The sequence below is a fragment of the Lathamus discolor genome, chromosome 1 (genome assembly GCF_037157495.1).
Source record: "Lathamus discolor isolate bLatDis1 chromosome 1, bLatDis1.hap1, whole genome shotgun sequence".
In the NCBI taxonomy this organism is placed as follows: domain Eukaryota; kingdom Metazoa; phylum Chordata; class Aves; order Psittaciformes; family Psittacidae; genus Lathamus; species Lathamus discolor.
Window position 1 is genome coordinate 20,942,260 of NC_088884.1, and position 18,119 is coordinate 20,960,378.

At 43.8% G+C, this 18,119-nt stretch overlaps 1 protein-coding gene across 1 annotated transcript; it reads right to left on the bottom strand.

Moving 5' to 3' along the window:
• Positions 1–723: 723 nt before the first annotated feature.
• On the bottom strand, positions 724–16,009 carry GPR37 (G protein-coupled receptor 37). Its single transcript, XM_065665014.1, has 2 exons — positions 14,647–16,009; positions 724–3,178 (listed from the first exon to the last, which is right to left on the bottom strand). The coding sequence occupies exons 1-2, from the start codon at positions 15,331–15,333 to the stop codon at positions 2,360–2,362; spliced, it is 1,506 nt and encodes a 501-aa protein (XP_065521086.1). The 5' UTR covers positions 15,334–16,009; the 3' UTR covers positions 724–2,359.
• Positions 16,010–18,119: the final 2,110 nt, after the last annotated feature.

The following is an 18,119-nucleotide window of genomic DNA, read 5'->3' on the forward strand; positions in this document are numbered from 1 at the left end:
CCAGGCAGTGATCATTTAATGTTCCCATGTAATTTCTCTATTTTTTTTTCCTTTTTATACATATATATATAAAAGTTTTAAGGTAAAGAAGTGCTTTCTCCTGTTCTTGCACCTGAGAGAAACAATTCAGCAAGGAACAAAAGGAGAGGTTTTATTCCCATTCTTTATAAATATTGGTACATAAAAAACAGAAGTACAAATCAAAATGCAGAGATGGGAATAAATATTTGAGGAGACACAGGCACCACAGTGAGGAAACTTTGATTTTATCTTTTCTCTTTAACCCCTTTCATAGTTTATTAAATGTAATCAAATATGAAGTCAATGAAGGGTTTATAAAGAGTTCCCCCACCTTCAGAAGTGACTAACCATGTTACAAAAGGATTAAAAAAACCTCAGGTAATTTAACAAGTCTTAAACAGAAACAACTATTTAAATTTAGGCCTGTGCTTAAAGCAGATTGCTTTGCTAGGGCCCAATATCTGATTCAAAAGAAAAAAACTCAAGTGCATGTATGTTTGGATTCATATTCAGATTAGTTCATATCAACAGCTTTTCAGTTGAAATTGCTATGTTAAACTGGTGAAGAAAAAGAAACACCACCTGCCCAAGTAGATACAAAGTTTAAACATAAGTCCAGAATTTACAAAGAGTAACTCCTTTCCAGAAGTTACAGCAAGTTCTGTCACATATGTAGAGGCAGGTAGCAGGATGCAAGACTACATCAGTTACGATCACTGTTAATTTCAAAGGACAAACGCATGTGATTTTACTTCTCCCCGTACTATTGCAATTTTATTATTTATTTAATCATATTAAAATATAAGCTAATTATAACAAAATCAGTTCCTTAGCATGTGTCCACACTTCAGCGTGGTGCCCAGTGTAAATATAAGCCAGCTTGCCTGCCAAGAACAGCCTGTCTACTTCAGCCAAGAAGAGAAGCAAATAAGCTCTGCTGGTACAGATAGGCACTTTCCAGTCTCCAGCCCAGCTTGCCTATAACAACTTTAGACTCCACTGTATCACACTTGCTGGCAGCGTTGACATACCCTCATTTTAATAACCCCGTAGACAGCAAGAAGCCATCCGCAAAACACACTGTAGTTCTCAAAACCAGCTTCAGAGCTGTGAACTGCTCATGAATAGCAGCCTCTGTGCGAGCAGCGTGATTTATAATCAGTATACAGAGCCCCTGTGATTAATATTCATGTTACATCCCAGAATAAATAGGAGATGCCAGTCTGATCCAAAGCCTTCTGAAATTGATGGAAACCTTTCCATTGACTGCAGTGGCTCTGGGTCAAACCCCAAGCATCCGAGTTTGTTTATACCTTTTAAAAAAGAAGGAATTCACTCTCCACATGTTTCAGTCCCTCACATTTATTGTCAGCAAACCTCTGGCAAAAGAATGCTTTTCTCTGCAACGGGACTCTTACTGAAGCCAGCAGGAGCTATACATACAGAGACTGAGGACATAATCTCAATGTTAAACCAATAACAAATTGGAAAGAAAATTGATTTTGAAACCACACAAGACAAAACCGAAGTGAGAAAGTGATCCTTCTTTGTAAGAAGTACAAAACAGCTCAGGTTTTGTATACCTGCAGGTTAAGACGGAAATTTTCCATGAGGCACACTGAACCTTCCTAATATACATTTAAAAAAATTCACTCATGTAAATCTAATTCCATTATAACCATCTTCCTTAAACACTGCAATTATAGCTTCCAAGGGTAAGTACACAAATAGTAAATTAAATATGGCCATCAAAATTACTGGATGCAAAGCAAAGGTTTTTTTTTACTTTTTAAAAGAATTTAATAGTACTTATAGGTGTCCTTATTAAATGCAGATTGATAATGAAGTTAAAGAATAAAACCTCATTTATTTTTATGCTACTTTATAAATTTCCTGAAGTCCAAGTCCTCCCACAATAGTGTACAATAATTGGATTAAAACTACCTTCAAATAATTTCCACATCTTTTACGTAAAACATCTTGCAAACCCCACAATGTCTACATAATCATTTTACAGTGATTATAAAAAAAATACTATGGAATTAAATAAAAGTGGATTGATATGGATTCTCCTTCCCAGACAATAAAATACTAGCACCATACAAAATATCATGATTTAAAACTGAGTGCTGGCTCCCCTTCTCTCTTTCTTTCATTTTAATAACAAAACAAATTATTTTCCAAAGCACAACTGTTAATAAGCAGATTGGTTTCCAGAGCAGTTTTCAGTAATCATTTTGCTTCAAGAAGAAAAATAAGAAGTAAAAAAAAAAAAAGGAACAAAAAAAAAAAGAGAAAAAACAAGAAAAAGATACAGCAAATAAAGTCCTAGGGTCAATTAACAGTGAGTCCCCACAGAGGCAAAAGTGGACATTTCGCGACGGATGGTACTGAAAGGGGAGAGCTCCAGTTCTGTGGTGTACTCATTGTCATTGTCATCACTTGTCACTGTTGAAGACTTCTGGATGCATTCATCACAGCAGCAACAGCAACACTCCATAAAGGCCCTGCTGAAAGGTTTACAGAGGCAGAAAAGGAGAACTGGGGTAACACATGACTTAAAGAACAAAAGGAACTGACTAATGAGATGAAGGAGGTCCATAGTCTGCCGAGAGACCCCTGTGGACATGTAGGCAGTCACAATGTTGCAAATGTTTTCAGGAATGATGCAAAACCCATATAAAATGGTCAAAGCCACCACTGTGCAGTTCATCTGACTTTCCAGCTGAATTTGTCGCTTGTTCCCCCTTGTGCTAGCCTTTTCCGCCCTCCTGATTTTCCTTGCAGTTACCAGGGAGCAGGTAATAGTGAAAAGGGTAGGCAAACAAAAATAGCAGCCAAAGTACCACCAGAGTCTTGCCCCATCATAAGTGAGAGCGAGCACATAGATGGTGTCGGGCAGCGCGGTGGATATCTTGACCACGCAGCGCTCCCCAGGTGGGCTGCCGCTGTACTCAGGGTCCTCCTTGGCCAGCTGGCGCAGCACCACCTCCGGCAGTGCCAGCAGCAGCGCACCCACCCAGATGACCGCCAGCTTGGCCGTTGTGGAGGTGCAGTTTTCGATCATCTCGTAATACATCTGCACGTTGGTGGCAGCACGGAATCGGTCGATGCAGAGGGCACACAGCGTAAAGGTGGTGACTCCCAGAGAGGCTACCTGGGAAGGAGAAAAGGGGATGCAAGTTAATACAGATGCTGTCATAGAATGGCTTGGGTTGGAAGTGACCTTAAAAATTACCTAGTTCTAACCCCCCTGCCATGGGCAGGGGCACCTTCCACTAGACCAGATTGCTCAAAGCCCTGTACAGCCTGGTCTTGTCTGGGAAAAATAAACAAAACAATAAAAAAGGAAAAAAGGGGAAAAAAAACCAAAAAAGGACAGCTATAAGGATACAGTCCAATATTCAGTCCAATATTCAGTTGAGTGGGAAAACTTCCTTCATCTCCTTCAAAAGCCCCCTGGTCCCTTGTTAATGACGGTCATCTTAGAGATGGAAGATGAAGGCCTGACCTCACTCAGGCTGAAGAGCGATTTAATGTATTGTACATTGGGTGAAGGCTTTTAACATTGTGCTGTTCTCTGGAAGAGGGGACTATGCTCTTTCATAGTTCAAGAGAGCTCAATTTGTACTCTGAAACATTAGTCAAGTTTAGCCCCTTGACTGAAAGAGGCAAAAGAAAACCTAGTTTAGGGGCATTGGTGTAGTACGCAGTTAAGCACCATGGTGCCAAGCACCATCAAAAGAAGCATCATGGATGGAATTTATATTCCAGTGTTTGCTGAACTATCCAGCATGCACCCGAAAAGAATACACCCTTCTGGTTTTCTGCCTGCACATATTTATTTCAGCTTGGTGACACCCTCTCCCAGAGGCCTACGCAAGAATCTGTGCAACACTAAGTGAAAAAAAAATGAGGAACTGACCAATACGGAAAACTAAACCCCTTCTTCCCCCCATTTTATTAAGGGTTGTTTTTCAAAAAGATCAGTTCCACCACAGGGGTTGGAATTTAAGTCAAAAGGAGAGAGACGGGAGAGTTTTCCTTCAGCAGAAGTATGGACTTACGCCCCCATCACATGCTCATCAAGGATGGAGGGGATCATAACACTGAAATCTGCCATATCTACAAAATTTAGGAACCCTGCGGATTAGGCATCTTCTGAATAGAGTAGGATCCAAAAGCTGGTTTTGTGGACTTAGGCTTCTAGGTGAAATTCTGATGGGATGTAGGTACATAAAGTCATCCCGTACTGTGAGCTTAGAGAGACTGTAGAGAGACTGTATCCAATATCTTCAGACTTCCAGAGGCTGTGCAAAACCAACCTTCACTATAATACTTAGGCTTTGAAATCTATCTTCTACATTTCCTTTAGAAAAAAATCACAGGAAAATCTAGGTTTAATTTCATAGAAAACATCCTGTGGGACAATGTACTGCAAGCCAGGAGAAATGGCAGAAGTTTTGTTGTTTAAATGATAATGTTGTTTAAATGGATTGGACAGAGCTCTCAATTATACACTGTTCAGGAGCAAGTACACAGCAATGCATATGTTCTCTAGCTTTAATAATAATCATTTTATGCATGAATAGAAATGTTGTACTGTCATGAAACATAATTTCCTATCATTTGTCCTGTTTATAATTGAATTTCCTAAAAAGAAATTTGCAGGAAGACTATTTGCATTTTGGCCTAATCTTATTTCCAATGAATTGAGCTTCAGTTCGAATTCAAAGCAGAACTCCCATTAACTTCAATTCAAGAAAGATTTGGTGCCTTGTTGCATTCTAATTCATTTATTTTCTTGGGTTTGCATGCTTGTGTTGTGCTGAAAATGTATTGATGCAAAAGAAAATAAACTTAAACAATATTCCTAATAAATGTAAAGAATGCTTACTTTTATCATGAATAAAACAAGTCTGTGTGATTAACTGGGAAATCTAGGGTAATATTAGCAAACTTGCTATAATTTGGCTCACCCAAATTTGATGTGCAATAATGTATTAAAAAAATGTATAGGTAAATTTAAAAAAATAAAATACTCTCCTATTTCCACCATAATTTGAAGCATTCCTGTTCACACATCTCATGCAAAAAGTTCTACAATTATGCATAATTATATAAATGCATCATTAATTTCAGCCTTCAATATTTAATGGCCATATTAGACTGCTAAAATTGAATACAACTGAAAAATATTAGGCTCTTGGGATTAGAACTGCCAAACATTGGTTTAGCTGAAGAATTCTTTGAAGCAGCTTCCTAAAAGACGGAATGAGTAAGATGCAATCTCAAACTAATTAACTTGCAGGAATATTTAATGATGACAAAGTAGTACGGTAAACACTTTTAATAGACAAACCTATTCATTTAGGAATTTATACTGTCTGACAAGATTCAAAGAAAGCTTGGTAAATACAGTAAAAAAACAAAAACCATTAAAGAAAAATTACAGTTACAGGGAACTCTTAATGAAGTGATAAACTTAGCTAATGAAGATAATTTTCATGGATCGCTGCTGAGTCAGTTTTAAATTAAAGACTATTGGCTTCACGGCAAAACACTGAAATGTGTGTGCAGTCTTCAAACTCCTTAGAGTGACAGCAAAACCTTTAGCCAGAACATCCAACACGAATAACAAAAGGGTCAGCTCTCTACAACTATGGGAGACAGGGAAATAACCAAGATTCAAGAATGAACAGGGGCTGAAATAAAGGGCAGCAGAACAGATGAAAATTTGAGGTTTTTCTCTCTCAGCTCTCATGTGTCTCTCCCCCACCCCCAACGCACATGCTTTTGTTGCTTTAGCATTTCATTGCAAACAGGCTGCTACACGGTGGCTAAGACATTAAAACTCTGCAGCTGTTAAGGCTGGACTAATGAAAGAAGACATGTCTACTATGAACAAACATAACCTACGGGGTTCCTGTCAGATTAATTGACCAACAACGTGGAGGTTTAAGACAGTGAAATAGAGCAAGAAGAAATAACTAAGAACAGTGGAAGTGGCTTTGAAAACTCTCCTGTGGATTTACCAATGAAACAAGCTAAACAAAGCTAGTGTTTCTCTGGAACAGGCAAAGATTTCCTGTTTTCTGTAGATTAAGGGAGTTAGTGATGCTATAGAAAAGCTTGCAAAAAACAAACAAATACTCCCACACAGATGATCAGGGATTCACTCCAGCTGACTTGCTTAAAGGCAGCATATTTAAGGATATATACTGCATTAAAGGCAGCATATTTAAGAGTCTGATTACTTACTCCACTCTAGACTATGAGTAATAGTTAGCAAAATCAACGGGTGCTGCTCCCAGCCCATGTGGGCAAGAACTGGGACATGCATTCTGCATGTTAGCACAATTTCAGTTTAGGGGTGTTTCTTCATACCAGTCATACCAATAATTAGGCTTAAGTTGAAAACGTGGAAGAAGCCAAAAAAAGTTTCCTTTTTAATCTGCTACACTGCCCTGAAATAACCACAGAATGAAGGTAATTCATTTGATGAGGAGCAGGTAAAGAACAAATTAACAAATCCTGAAGTGGTGTGAAGCTGAGTGGAGTTTAATGGTGCTCTTCTTGTTGTAAGAGCTGAGTTTCTGATGCGCTGATATGCTGTTGCAGTCTGAATTCCAACAACCTGGCAGGAAATGAGGCAAGGCAAGGGTGAATTAGGCTCAGCAGTTTTTGATCATCACTTAGTTGTATGATTTATTTCCATACAGTACCTATGAAGATTCTACTACAGACTCTGTAGACATTAAAGATGACACCAGTTTACATCTTTCCCTTACTAGATGATATCAGGAAAGTCCCCAAGTTTCTAACTGAATGATCACCAATCTGAGGAGGTGGTGGAGTAACTCTTGCTCTGAGGAGATGCCCACCCTATCTGGGCAGAGAAGGGCTGTTGAAAGGATTACCAGCTACAGCACATACACACAAAAGATGACATTATAGTTACAAGAGACTATCTTGATACTGTTGCTCCTTTAAAAGCATCGACAAGGATGTTAGTGGTCACTGTCATGTTCCTTCTAGACACTGCATAAGCCTTTGGTCATTAGCTTAGCAGCTGTTAGTCAACTGTGTCAAAACTCATTTGGGGAACTGAGGGCAGAGAGAACAGTAAAATCATGAAATGCTCAGCTTAATTGCATCAGTTCTCTCTGTCCATCCAACATACCCAATTCCCCTTTCACAAACGCTAACAATTACTGAAATGTTCCCAGGCCTTCCCTGACCTGTCCTACTTCTTCTCCTGGCTGTGGTCCCACAGCTCTTGGCCCTGGCCTTGAGGAGCAGAGCCTCTGGCTGATGAGGGAAGCTGTGCAAATGCAGGATGGTGAACAACACCAGTGGAAATGAGACTCTGAATTTTGCCTAATATCTGCTCGACAAGACAAAGATAATGAAAACAAAACCACAAACAAGATCAGAAAAGATGACTTGGGTGAAAAGGCTGAGGAAGACCAAATTCTGTGAGTGAATAAAAAGAGAGGTTGGGTTACTCAATTCAGTAAGGTGAAGACCAAGAAGTAATATTACTACTATCTACAAGTAAGTCTACCTTGAGATATAAAATTGCTTAAGCCAAAGGACAGTGAATATAACAGAATGGGAATCAACCAGCCATGAACAACTCAAAGCTAGAAATGAGACGGACCATTAATCTTCTCAGGCATCATGCTCTTGAGCACACCTTCTGATGGAGAAGTGAGGGGAAACAATGTAGACTGCATTTATATGGAACACGATAAAAGAAGAGTTATAAGAAATGGCTGCTTCTACCAGCTGAAGATGGATTTTCTAAGACAGAATATTTTTTATGTTGCTTACACAGTTTCTCAAACTACACAGCACTCTGCCTTCCTTTGTTACAAGCAGGATGGGTATTCACAAAATTTTCCCATTGTAATAGAAAAGCTGAACTACAGAAAAAGTTGATGACTACTAGCTCTAAACTCTCAGTGACGCCCTGTAGAATCACAGAATCATAGAACAGTTAGGGTTGGGAAGGACCTCAAGATCATCTAGTTCCAACCCCCCTGCCATGGGCAGGGACATCTCCCATTAAACCATGCCACCCAAGACTCTGTCCAACCTGGCCTTGAACACCGCCAGGGATGGAGCATTCACAACTTCCCTGGGCAGCCCATTCCCTTACAGTAAAGAACTTCTTCCTTATATCCAATCTAAACTTCCCTTGTTTAAGTTTCAGTTCGTTACCCCTAGTCCTATCACTACAGTCCTTAATGAATAGTCCATCCCCAGCATCCCTATAGCCCCTCTTCAGGTACTGTAGACTCTTTATATCCATTAGTATCATATAAATGACTAATTTTTTCCACCAAGCCATTATAATCTATCATCTTGTTACAGTTGGTCTATACCCACATTCATAGATTTAGAGTCTGTTAATGCAACATACCATGGTGGCTCTTGCAGACTTGTCAGTTTTGCCTAAGATAAAGTTAGTACAGCCTGCAGTTTTTGTGCTACCCTACACTTGCAGTACAGCATCCAGTAGTAAGATTGGACTACCACAAAATATGAGGTCAACCCACTGCAAAAAAAAAAAAAAAATCGATTGTTTATCTAGATTTCTGTTTTCTGTTCTCTCAATTAAGAGCCTCCAAACCCAAGAAAAATGGTTATTATTATAAAAGAAAAAAAATAAATGAATATCTCTACTTTTCTTACACAAAGTGCTATTAAACATTAATGGGTTTATGCTTCAAAATAGGTAAGGTTCACTCAGTTAAAACACAACTTAAAACAACCCAGTTGTGGCAGAAGTAATTCCATAGCTAAGGAGTATGGGAGCCAGGGTATATCTCTGACATTAGCAATTATCTTAAGCATCCTGGATGAAAACCTACATCACTTTAATTATCTAGAAGACAAGATGGTAGTTCTTGAAATTACTACCACAGAGATTACCTACACCTGTGGAACAATGGGTACAATACGGTTGTTTCTATACATACATACATTCCACAGTACTATCAACACTCAAATCAGTGTTTCTTACTCTTATATATATCTCAAGAGTGACAGTGTTCAGAATCAGAATCCACTTCCAAGAGCTGCCTTTGAATTTTGGTGGAAGCGAAAGCCAACCAGATCGTCAGGACACTGGAAATACTCATTACTACACTATATTCTTATCCAGAGGGTTGGAAAACTCACAAAACATAAGAGGATTTAATTTTGGCTCATTTTACTGTTTATAATCGACCATGTTACCATGTAAGTAAATTTCATTTACCTTTTCTTTTTTTTTAATAAATAAATGAGTCCCATTTTCCACTGAGTATCAAATTCTCATCAAGCTACACAAGGGACTCCTGCACTAATTATTAACAACATGGAACTGCTGCTAAAAATCAGCCTCTTTCTCTTTTGCAAGAAAAATCCTGTCATATGGAGAAATGACATCCCAGTGCTCAGAGCAGAGTCAATGGTGCCGGGATAGCAGATGTTGCTTTTTCCTCCCCACACATATGTAACTTAAATATTATTGACCCAATTTTAAACCCAGTCTGACACAAATTCAGTTCCATGCTGAAATGCCACATGCAAAGTTTAAGCCAAAAGCAAATTTTTATGGACAACTTATAAGTCCCTAAGAACTGGGTTTGCAGAGGAAAAGAAGATTGATAGAAGCACCAGCATGGCAGTAACTGTCACCATGCCATTAATACCTAAGGGACAGAGGTGTATTAACACTCCTGTTTTAAATAATTATTTACTCCCCAATAAGTGCTGAAGATACTCTGCTCAGAAACAGACACATGCAGCCATTGCCCTATAAAATTCCCAGTACAAAGCTTTGAAACTGCATACCCCTCTAAGGATCTCATCTACAATCCAATGGACTTACTGGAGGTTTAGGAGCCTAGCTCTAACTGGAGTCAAAGAAGAGACATAAAGAGGATGCTGCACAAGAAAAGACAGAACAGACAGGTAATATGCAGCTTTTAGAAACTCACATAGAAAAATGTATTTGCTTCCCTAAAGTGAAACTTAAAATAAGGATCTCCTCTGACAGCCTTGGAACAGGCAGAGAATGGCTTCTTGTCTCTACCAAGGAAAAGAGAAAAAGATGAAAAAGCCTCCCCTCAAATTGCCCTGGAGGTTCAGCTCCAGGGAAAGAGAGTAATTCGTATTCCAGGCCAAATCAATCCTTATGCTTTCCACTAAGAATACTAATTGTGATGGCTTTCCTGAGCTGGAATTTACCCACCAGAAAAAGGAGTGATGCCACAGACTGATTGCCAAAAGCACATGCAGAGACTGGGCATCAGATTTCAGAGGCTTTCAAGAGTCAGCTCCAGAGTCAAGCCAGTCCCATATGCATGACAAGGTCCAGATGAGGACACCACAAACTTTGTCTTTCCCTTCCTTGTGAGGGGTATGAAAAAGGCAGATGTGCTCATACTTATTAGCACCAGTGCAGGCCTGAGTACCATCACTGGTCTTGAGAAACAGTTCTCTGTATACAGGATGGTAAATCAGCCTCTGCAAACCCCCACTCTAAACCATTCCCCAGTTCTAAATTCCTGCTCCACTACAAGTAGCTTGTCCCAGTCTGCCAGCATAGAGAGTGATGCCTACTTTCATCAACCCCTCTCAAACTCATCAAGCTTCTAGTGTAACCTCTAAAAGCAGAATGCACACAACTCAAGCAAGCTTCCTTTTAAAGCCCAAAAGACTGCTTCCAGTCCTAGTTGACACAATACATTTGTCATCTTGAGCAAGCTGTTTCTGGGTCTTGAACAACCTACTTAACCCCTTCACTACTGGCTTCCAGCATTGAAATAGAAAATAAAAATGCTACTTCACAGGACTGCTGCATTTAACAACTGTGAAAAACTACAGATTTTCTCTACATGCATACTTCTTCCTATTAAGGTGTAGCATAAATCTCTAAGTAGGGGAACTGGAATTATATTGCTCTCTACTCTTTTTTTTTTATTCCCCTTTATCTGCCCCCCAGTCTTTTATTGGAAAGAGTGCATGTGCTTGAACAAGAAGAAAAGGGTTCCACATTGGCAGGGCTTGTGGAACAGGAATCAGCCAAAGCCATTGTCTTTGTATTATCATTTACCCTATATCTCCTGAGTCTGAGCAACACTGAGCAAAGTGTACGGAAGACATCAACACAGTGTGCAAGAAAACACTTCAGCCACACATGCCTAAAACTAGGTGGCTGAACCACCTGCAGAAAACTGGCAAAAAGGTTAAGGACTATTGAGCAGAGAATTGAAACTGCAAAGGAGAAGCACATCTCCGCACATCCTTATGGGCTGAGTAGCTGCCCCAGTTGTTCTAATTCCCTTCTCATTCTCTCTCAGCGCATTTAAAACTGCCCCTCCAAGACAGTGTCAACATCAGGATCAAGTGAAGTTCCTGGTGGAGATAACTTCATCCACTTCTACTAACCACGTGTTTTGCTAGTTTCGTTCTCTACCCGTTTATTTTTATCATCTAAAGACCTCATGAGAAGCACAGAAGGATTAATTTACTCAGTTTCTTCCTCAGTCATGTGCACAGCATTCCTTATACAAACACAGGCATGGCATAGTTTTAAAAGGTAGTTTGAAGTGACCAAACCGTGACATAATACGTGGCTGAAATGACTGTGTAATGTGCTTGGTCACAGCAGATCTTTACCAGGTATGGGAAAACTGCCCTTTGAATTAAGTACTGGGGAGACCTTCTACTGCTGGAAGCTCAACATTTACCTATAGGAATGCGCTTGAAGATATCATAAAACATTTTTCCCAGACCATATACATATGTGTTATCACTGGCAACAGATGCTTTGTTGAAATTCTGCACAATACCCATCGAAGAGCACAAATAGAAAAACAATTTGCCACATGAGGCTAAACTAAGAAAACTCATTGTTTCTCACTGAGATCACTTGAAACCTTTAAACACAGAACAAAACATGCTTGAATAATATTAAACTGCTGTGATCAGTGTATCGCTTACTCTGGATAATCAGACATCCTCTGTTCCCTAGTTGTGAAAGTACAAACTGTAATGACAGAGTGCTCAGGCCAGTAATGGTCTCTGATGTTTAAAAGGGAGAGGTTTCTGGATCTACAACTCTGGGTTTGACACAGCTCTTTAGACACGGCACAGGGAGAGGAGAAATGGCATGCAGAAAAAGAGATGCAAAGCATGGAACAAAAAGGCACTTAACAAAACACCGGGCTAACTTATAGAAAACACAGATAACAGCTTAAAACTTGTCCATATTCTGTCTGTATTCCACAGAAGTCTACAAACCTTTCCTAAAGAGGTTAAACTGTCTACAGCTTAACTCTCAAGGCACAAAGAGGACTTCATCCTCCTCCCACTGTGTGAGAAGGGGCTGATCCTGCCCAGGTGAGTTGAAGGGAGAAGACAAGAGTTGTTCAGCTGCCAGGTGAGCATGCTACTGTGAATAATCCCTGACAGAGCACGGAGCAGTAGCAGCTTGCGGGGCAGATTTCATGGAGTTCTCTGCAGCTGCATCGCTGCTGGCGGTGTCACTGTCACTGCGTGATGCCTGTGAGGTTAGAACATCACTAGGAAAGTGATGAACCTTTGCTCTACCAGCCTTCGCCGTCTCAGCAGGGTCAAATCCTAATTTGCAGGACTGTGCCCTTCTTGCCAAGCTTGAGGCGAGCTGTGGAGGGTCGCAAACCAGCAGTGGTGCTCAGTATCTGCCACTCATGGCTACAACTTAGAGGGGAAATCCAGCCTTTTACCTGCTGCTCCCAAGGTGATGAATATATTTTACATACTTGGGATTACATTTAACAACTACTGAATGAAAAATATACAACTCTGGGAGCAATACAGAACCCCCAAGGCTGCAACTTTTTAGATCTGTACCTTACATATAAATCAATTTCATTTCCTCAGGAACAAGAAGAATTTTTCACTTTTACAACCCAGTAATAATTAACCCTAAGACCATGCAACTGGTCCATCATGACTGAATTGGTGACAGTTCTTGAATAACGCTTCAACTCTAAATATCTACAGAACTTTAGAGTGAAAAAATAAGGTGTCATTGACATATAAAGGGGGGGCGGGGGTAGCAGCAGCTGAATGTTTTTCAGATTACAGCTTTGGAAACTCCATTTCACTGAAACCACTTTCAGTTTGACAAAGTCTTTAGTGCCCAAAGCTGCACAGCATAAGCAACTAATTCTGAAGAACAGCGTGGCCATGCACATAATATCAATTACTGATCTTTAATTAGAATCAGCATCCAAAGAATTATTTTTATTCTGTATGTGAATGCACCAAAAACACACTGGGAAGGGTGATGTGTCACACTCTATGGAAGTCCTGAGAGCACTTAATCTACATTACCTATTTTAATTTAAATGGTTACACTGTAACTGAAACAGTGTTACTTATTTTATTGGTTAAAACAGTAGCGAGGACTAAATTCAGACATTTTAAAAGCTCCTAGTACTACCTGTTTCTCAACAAATACATACTTACTATTTCATGTCTTCTTAAATGCAAATAGATTAAGTGGACTTTTGAGTTTTTCAAATGTAATGCTATATTACTGGTCTTGCATACACCTAAGTGTAGCACAGCTCCACCCTTTGTCTGATACCACCAGTAATAAAGTGCATCACATATTAAAGAAGTAATGACAACTTAGTGGCCACACACATCACACATCTTTCTAAACTCTAAAAAATATTGGTTGACAGTTAATTGCATATTACTGTGTGCCAATGTGCTGTTGAAACTGACATTCCGTATTAATAATAAACTGGCGTTTGTTTTGGGGGGTGGATTTTGTTTATTTTTTCGCCTTATATCTCACTCTTGGAACAGGAGAATCAACAGTTATTTCCTCAGCTTTCGGTTACTAAATAATGTTGAACATAAGGCTTTGGGAATACAGCAGAGCCATCCAGAATTATGGACTACCACCCTGCAAATAAATAAGGTGGACAACCTGAATGCTGCCGGCAGGACACTGGCCAGCTGGCTGAGAGCTTTCTCTGACAGAGCTTCTGAACAACTGCCAAGAAGCTGCCATTTAAATCGTGCTGGGGTCTTTTTTATTATTATTATTTAAAATAAGCTAAATAAATAACCGTAAGGTTTGAACGCTTAAGTACAACTTAAGAGCAGATACATCCCTTTGCTGGTCCTGTCTACAACTACCTTACAAGTTGTCCCTAGTCACGCCCTCCATCCGCTTTCCTGACTCACTTCACCTTAGGGAAACAGAAGAAAAAGACTAAAAAACCGTGAAAGCTCATTCTGAGAGGATCTTCGCCTTTCAGGATCACAAGGAGCAAAGAAAGTTTGGCAGAACTCGCGCGAGTGGAGGGCAGAGCCAGCCGCGCTCAGCCTGAGGCTATAGAAATCCCCCGATGCTACGGACCTGTCGCGGCCACAGCCGCCTCCGGTCCAACCGGGGCCTCGGGGATGCCCGGGAAGCCCAGACCAAGCTCGCCTTGGACGCTCCAGGGCTGGCAGCGATAAGGGCGGGCACCCACAGGCAACGAAGGCCGCTGGGAAGCGGTGCTCGTGGAGGGAAAGGTGCTCGGAGCCGCGTCCCCTAGAGCCATGCCCACCCACCACCCTTACCTCGATGTACGGGACGATTTTGCAGGAGAAGTCTTCGAGGAGCCATTTCTTGGTGAGCTCCTGGAAGATGACCAGCGGCAGGCAGAAGAAGACGATGAGGAAGTCCCAGAAGGCCAGGTTGGCCAGCAGGGAGTTGGAGATGCTCCGCATGTAGTAGTTGTGGCAGACGATGCACATCACTGCCATGTTGCCCATGATGCCGATGCCGAAGATCACCACGGAGAGGCACATGACGGCGTAGGCGCCGTACGACTCCTCGGTTAGCGGATAGAAGGGGTTGCGGAGACGGGCGCGGCGCCCCGTGGAGTTGCCGCGGGTCCCGGGGCTTCCCTCGCCTCCCGCCGAGGCGTTCAGGGGCAGCCAGCGGGGGCCGCCCGCCGCGCCCCTCCCCGCCGCCGCGCCGGCTCCGCGGTCGCTGCTCCGCGTCCGCCGCCTCCCGGCCCCCTCCGCCCCGCGGGGCGCGCCGCTGCCGGCCGTCCCCGCTGCTCCGCCGGGCACAGGGAGAGCCGCGCCGGGGACAGCCGCGACCGCCCGCCGGCCCGCAGCGAGGGGCGTCGGGGCTAGCGGTGAGTGGGCGCGCTGCGGAGACGCGGGCAGCCCGACGGCCGCAGCGGGGACCAGGGCGCAGGCAGCCCAGGCGCCCAGCACCTGGCAGAGCACAGCGAGGGGAGCGCGGAGGGGCTGCATAGCCGCGAGGCGGGGGGCTCGCACGCTTCCCTTCAGAGTCGGCGGCCGCCCCGGTCTGCAGGGCTGCGAGCGGGAGGCATGCCCGCCCGGGTCCCGGGGACAGCTCGCCTCCCCGGGGCCGGGGCAGCCGCGACGCCGCTGCCGCAGGTGTCCGCCTCTGCAAGCGGCCGGCGCCGGGGCTGCTGCGATCGGAGCGGAGGGGAACCTCTTCTTGCCGCCTCCCGGGGCAGACCCGGAAAGTTGCGCCGCTGTCTCCGGCGCGCCGAGTTAATGTAGCAAGTGCAGCGCCGGGAGGACCCCCCTCCGGCGCTCCGCCCTTTCCCGGGACCGCTGCCTCCTCGCCAAGAGCCGCACCGGCCTTGCGCTGCCTCTTTACATCCTCCCTCCGCTGCGGACAGTTGGTGGCTCTATTGGTGAGGAAAGGTCCCTTGTGGAAAACACCTCCCCTGCTGGGGTGATCGCAAACACTAATTCCTCCTCTCCTGCAACCTCAGCGAACGCGGCTGCTGCGCGCAGCTTAAGGTGTTTAAGAGCTTTGCGAAACTCTTGCCGGGGTTCTCGCCGCGCCGACAGAGCGCCCGCACCGCGCCGGGGACCGTGACAACGGCCGGCCCGGGCCGGCAAAGTTGCTGTTGGGCGCCGGGCGGGCGCAGCCGCGGGACAGACCCCTCGGGGCTGCTCCTGCCCCCCGAGCCGTGCGGGCTCCCGCAGGAGCGGGGCGGCGGGGGCTGGTGTGGGGCGGACTCCTCGCCTGCTCAGCCCTGCGCGGTGCGCCTCAGCCGGGCCCCGCCGCGTCTGCCGGGGGCGCGCCGGGGAGGCGGGCGAGAAGGGCTGCCGCACGCAGTGCGCAGGCGCCGCCCGGCGGCGCGGTGGGGCCGATCGGTCCGGGGCTGGGGCTGAGGCACCTCCCGCACGGCGATGCGGGCATGAGCGCAGCCGGCGCTCCTCGGCCCCCGCCAGCAGCCTGCCGGGGCGGGGATGCCCTCCGCTCCGACCCCGGGCGTCTCTGCACCTGCAGGCGCTCCGCACGCTGCTGCCGGCGCCGCGGCGGTCGCGGGGTCTGGCTGGCGAGCGGAGCATCTCGGGCGGCATGGGAAAACCTCGCATCCCAGCAGGAACCGCGGGCGGTGGGAGCAGGGGCTGGGACGCGATGGGAGCGGCTCTGGGCATCCGGGTGGAAGAGCAACCCCTGAGCGCACCTCGATGCGGGACCGAGAGCGCGGTCGGGGGAAACGGGCGCTCCCGTGTGAGAGCGCAGCGTGCGGCGGAGTGGTACCCTTGAGGAGATGGAGGTCAGAACATCAGCCCTGCACTTGAACAGCGTGAAAAGCGCCTCCGCTGATTTTCGAGTGGAGAACACTCGTAGACCTGGAGAGACAGGTCTGCGTTTCTTTGCTGGTTTTAACGTTTGTGCGTGGTCTAGTTTCGTGGCTTTGTAGTCGGATAAACTTTCTCCTTGTTTCTCTGATTTTGTTTAATTTAGGTGACTTCTCAGCTTGCCAAACTTGGATACAATAAATATGTCACTCTACATAGCCTTAAAGAGTCTCTGTCACCCTTGTTTCCATTTCTAAGAGGTTTAGTGTAGCTTATTCCCAACAAGTTTAAAAGTTTTAAACTTTTCCCATAAAGCAGTTGGAGAAGCATTCTTTCTCCCCCTCAAACTCAACCCATTTGATGTAGAGATTAGAAATTTAGTCAAAGCTGCCACAGCTCCTCCTTTTAGGGACTGAAGTCAGGACTGTGGATCTAATAGTCCTGTAAATTCTTTTCTTGCAGGACAGTTTCTAAAGTCTTAAGATCCCCAGTACGAGGGATGTATTTGTAAGTTGGGTCACCATCTTTTTTTTGGTGTTAATGATCAACAAACAAAACCATATAAATCTACAGTGATAAAAAATACAAATACACATCACACACATAAAACCAATCTATCACCTGCAATCACAGAGATTAGTACCACTCAATGGGTTGAACTAATCTGTAGTGTAGAAAGCATCCTTTCATACTGTTTATGTGTAGAAACACAGTTGTACAGATTCACTCACCTGGTGGAAAGGTATGGTCTGCCTCAAGGTACTCACTAGGTTGGCCTTGATGTCAATGGAGAGGAAAAAGTTCCTTCCTGAGGTCATTTATGTGATGCTCATGTCCAGCATGTGGGGTAGAAATTACTGTCTGGAGGTGCTGCTCACACACATCTATCCTAGCAGGAGCTTAGAAAATAATTTTGAAAGAAAAATGTGACCTTTTAATGGCTCAAACCAGTGAGTCCTGTCCCATCCAAATCCAGGTGTTATCCAGAAAACACACAAACTGGACAAACAGAAAGCTTTTCCTTTCCCTTCTCCTTACACATGTAGGTGAGGTGTGATTGTCGGAACCTTAAGGAACTTCTAAGCTTATGAGAACAAATCTAATGAATTGGGTACTGCATTGAATGCCCCTTAATGTAAGTCAAGGCACTTTATTCTTTTTCTTCCTTAGCAATGTAAGTGTCATCTCATGGAGTTAAGTGATCAAGATAATTTTAAGGCTTCCTAATAAAGAGTAAGTTTTATGTAATAAAGGTATCTATGAATCGGGACCCCCTCCCCCCCCCAAAAAAAAAACCACACAAACCAAAAAACCACAAAATACACATACACACACACACAAAAAAAAAAAAAAAAAAACAAAAACCAAACAACCCACCCACCCCAAAGAAACCCAAAACACACACACAAAAAAAAAACCTACAACAAACCCTACCAGGAACAGAAAATAATGATAAATACATTTAACCA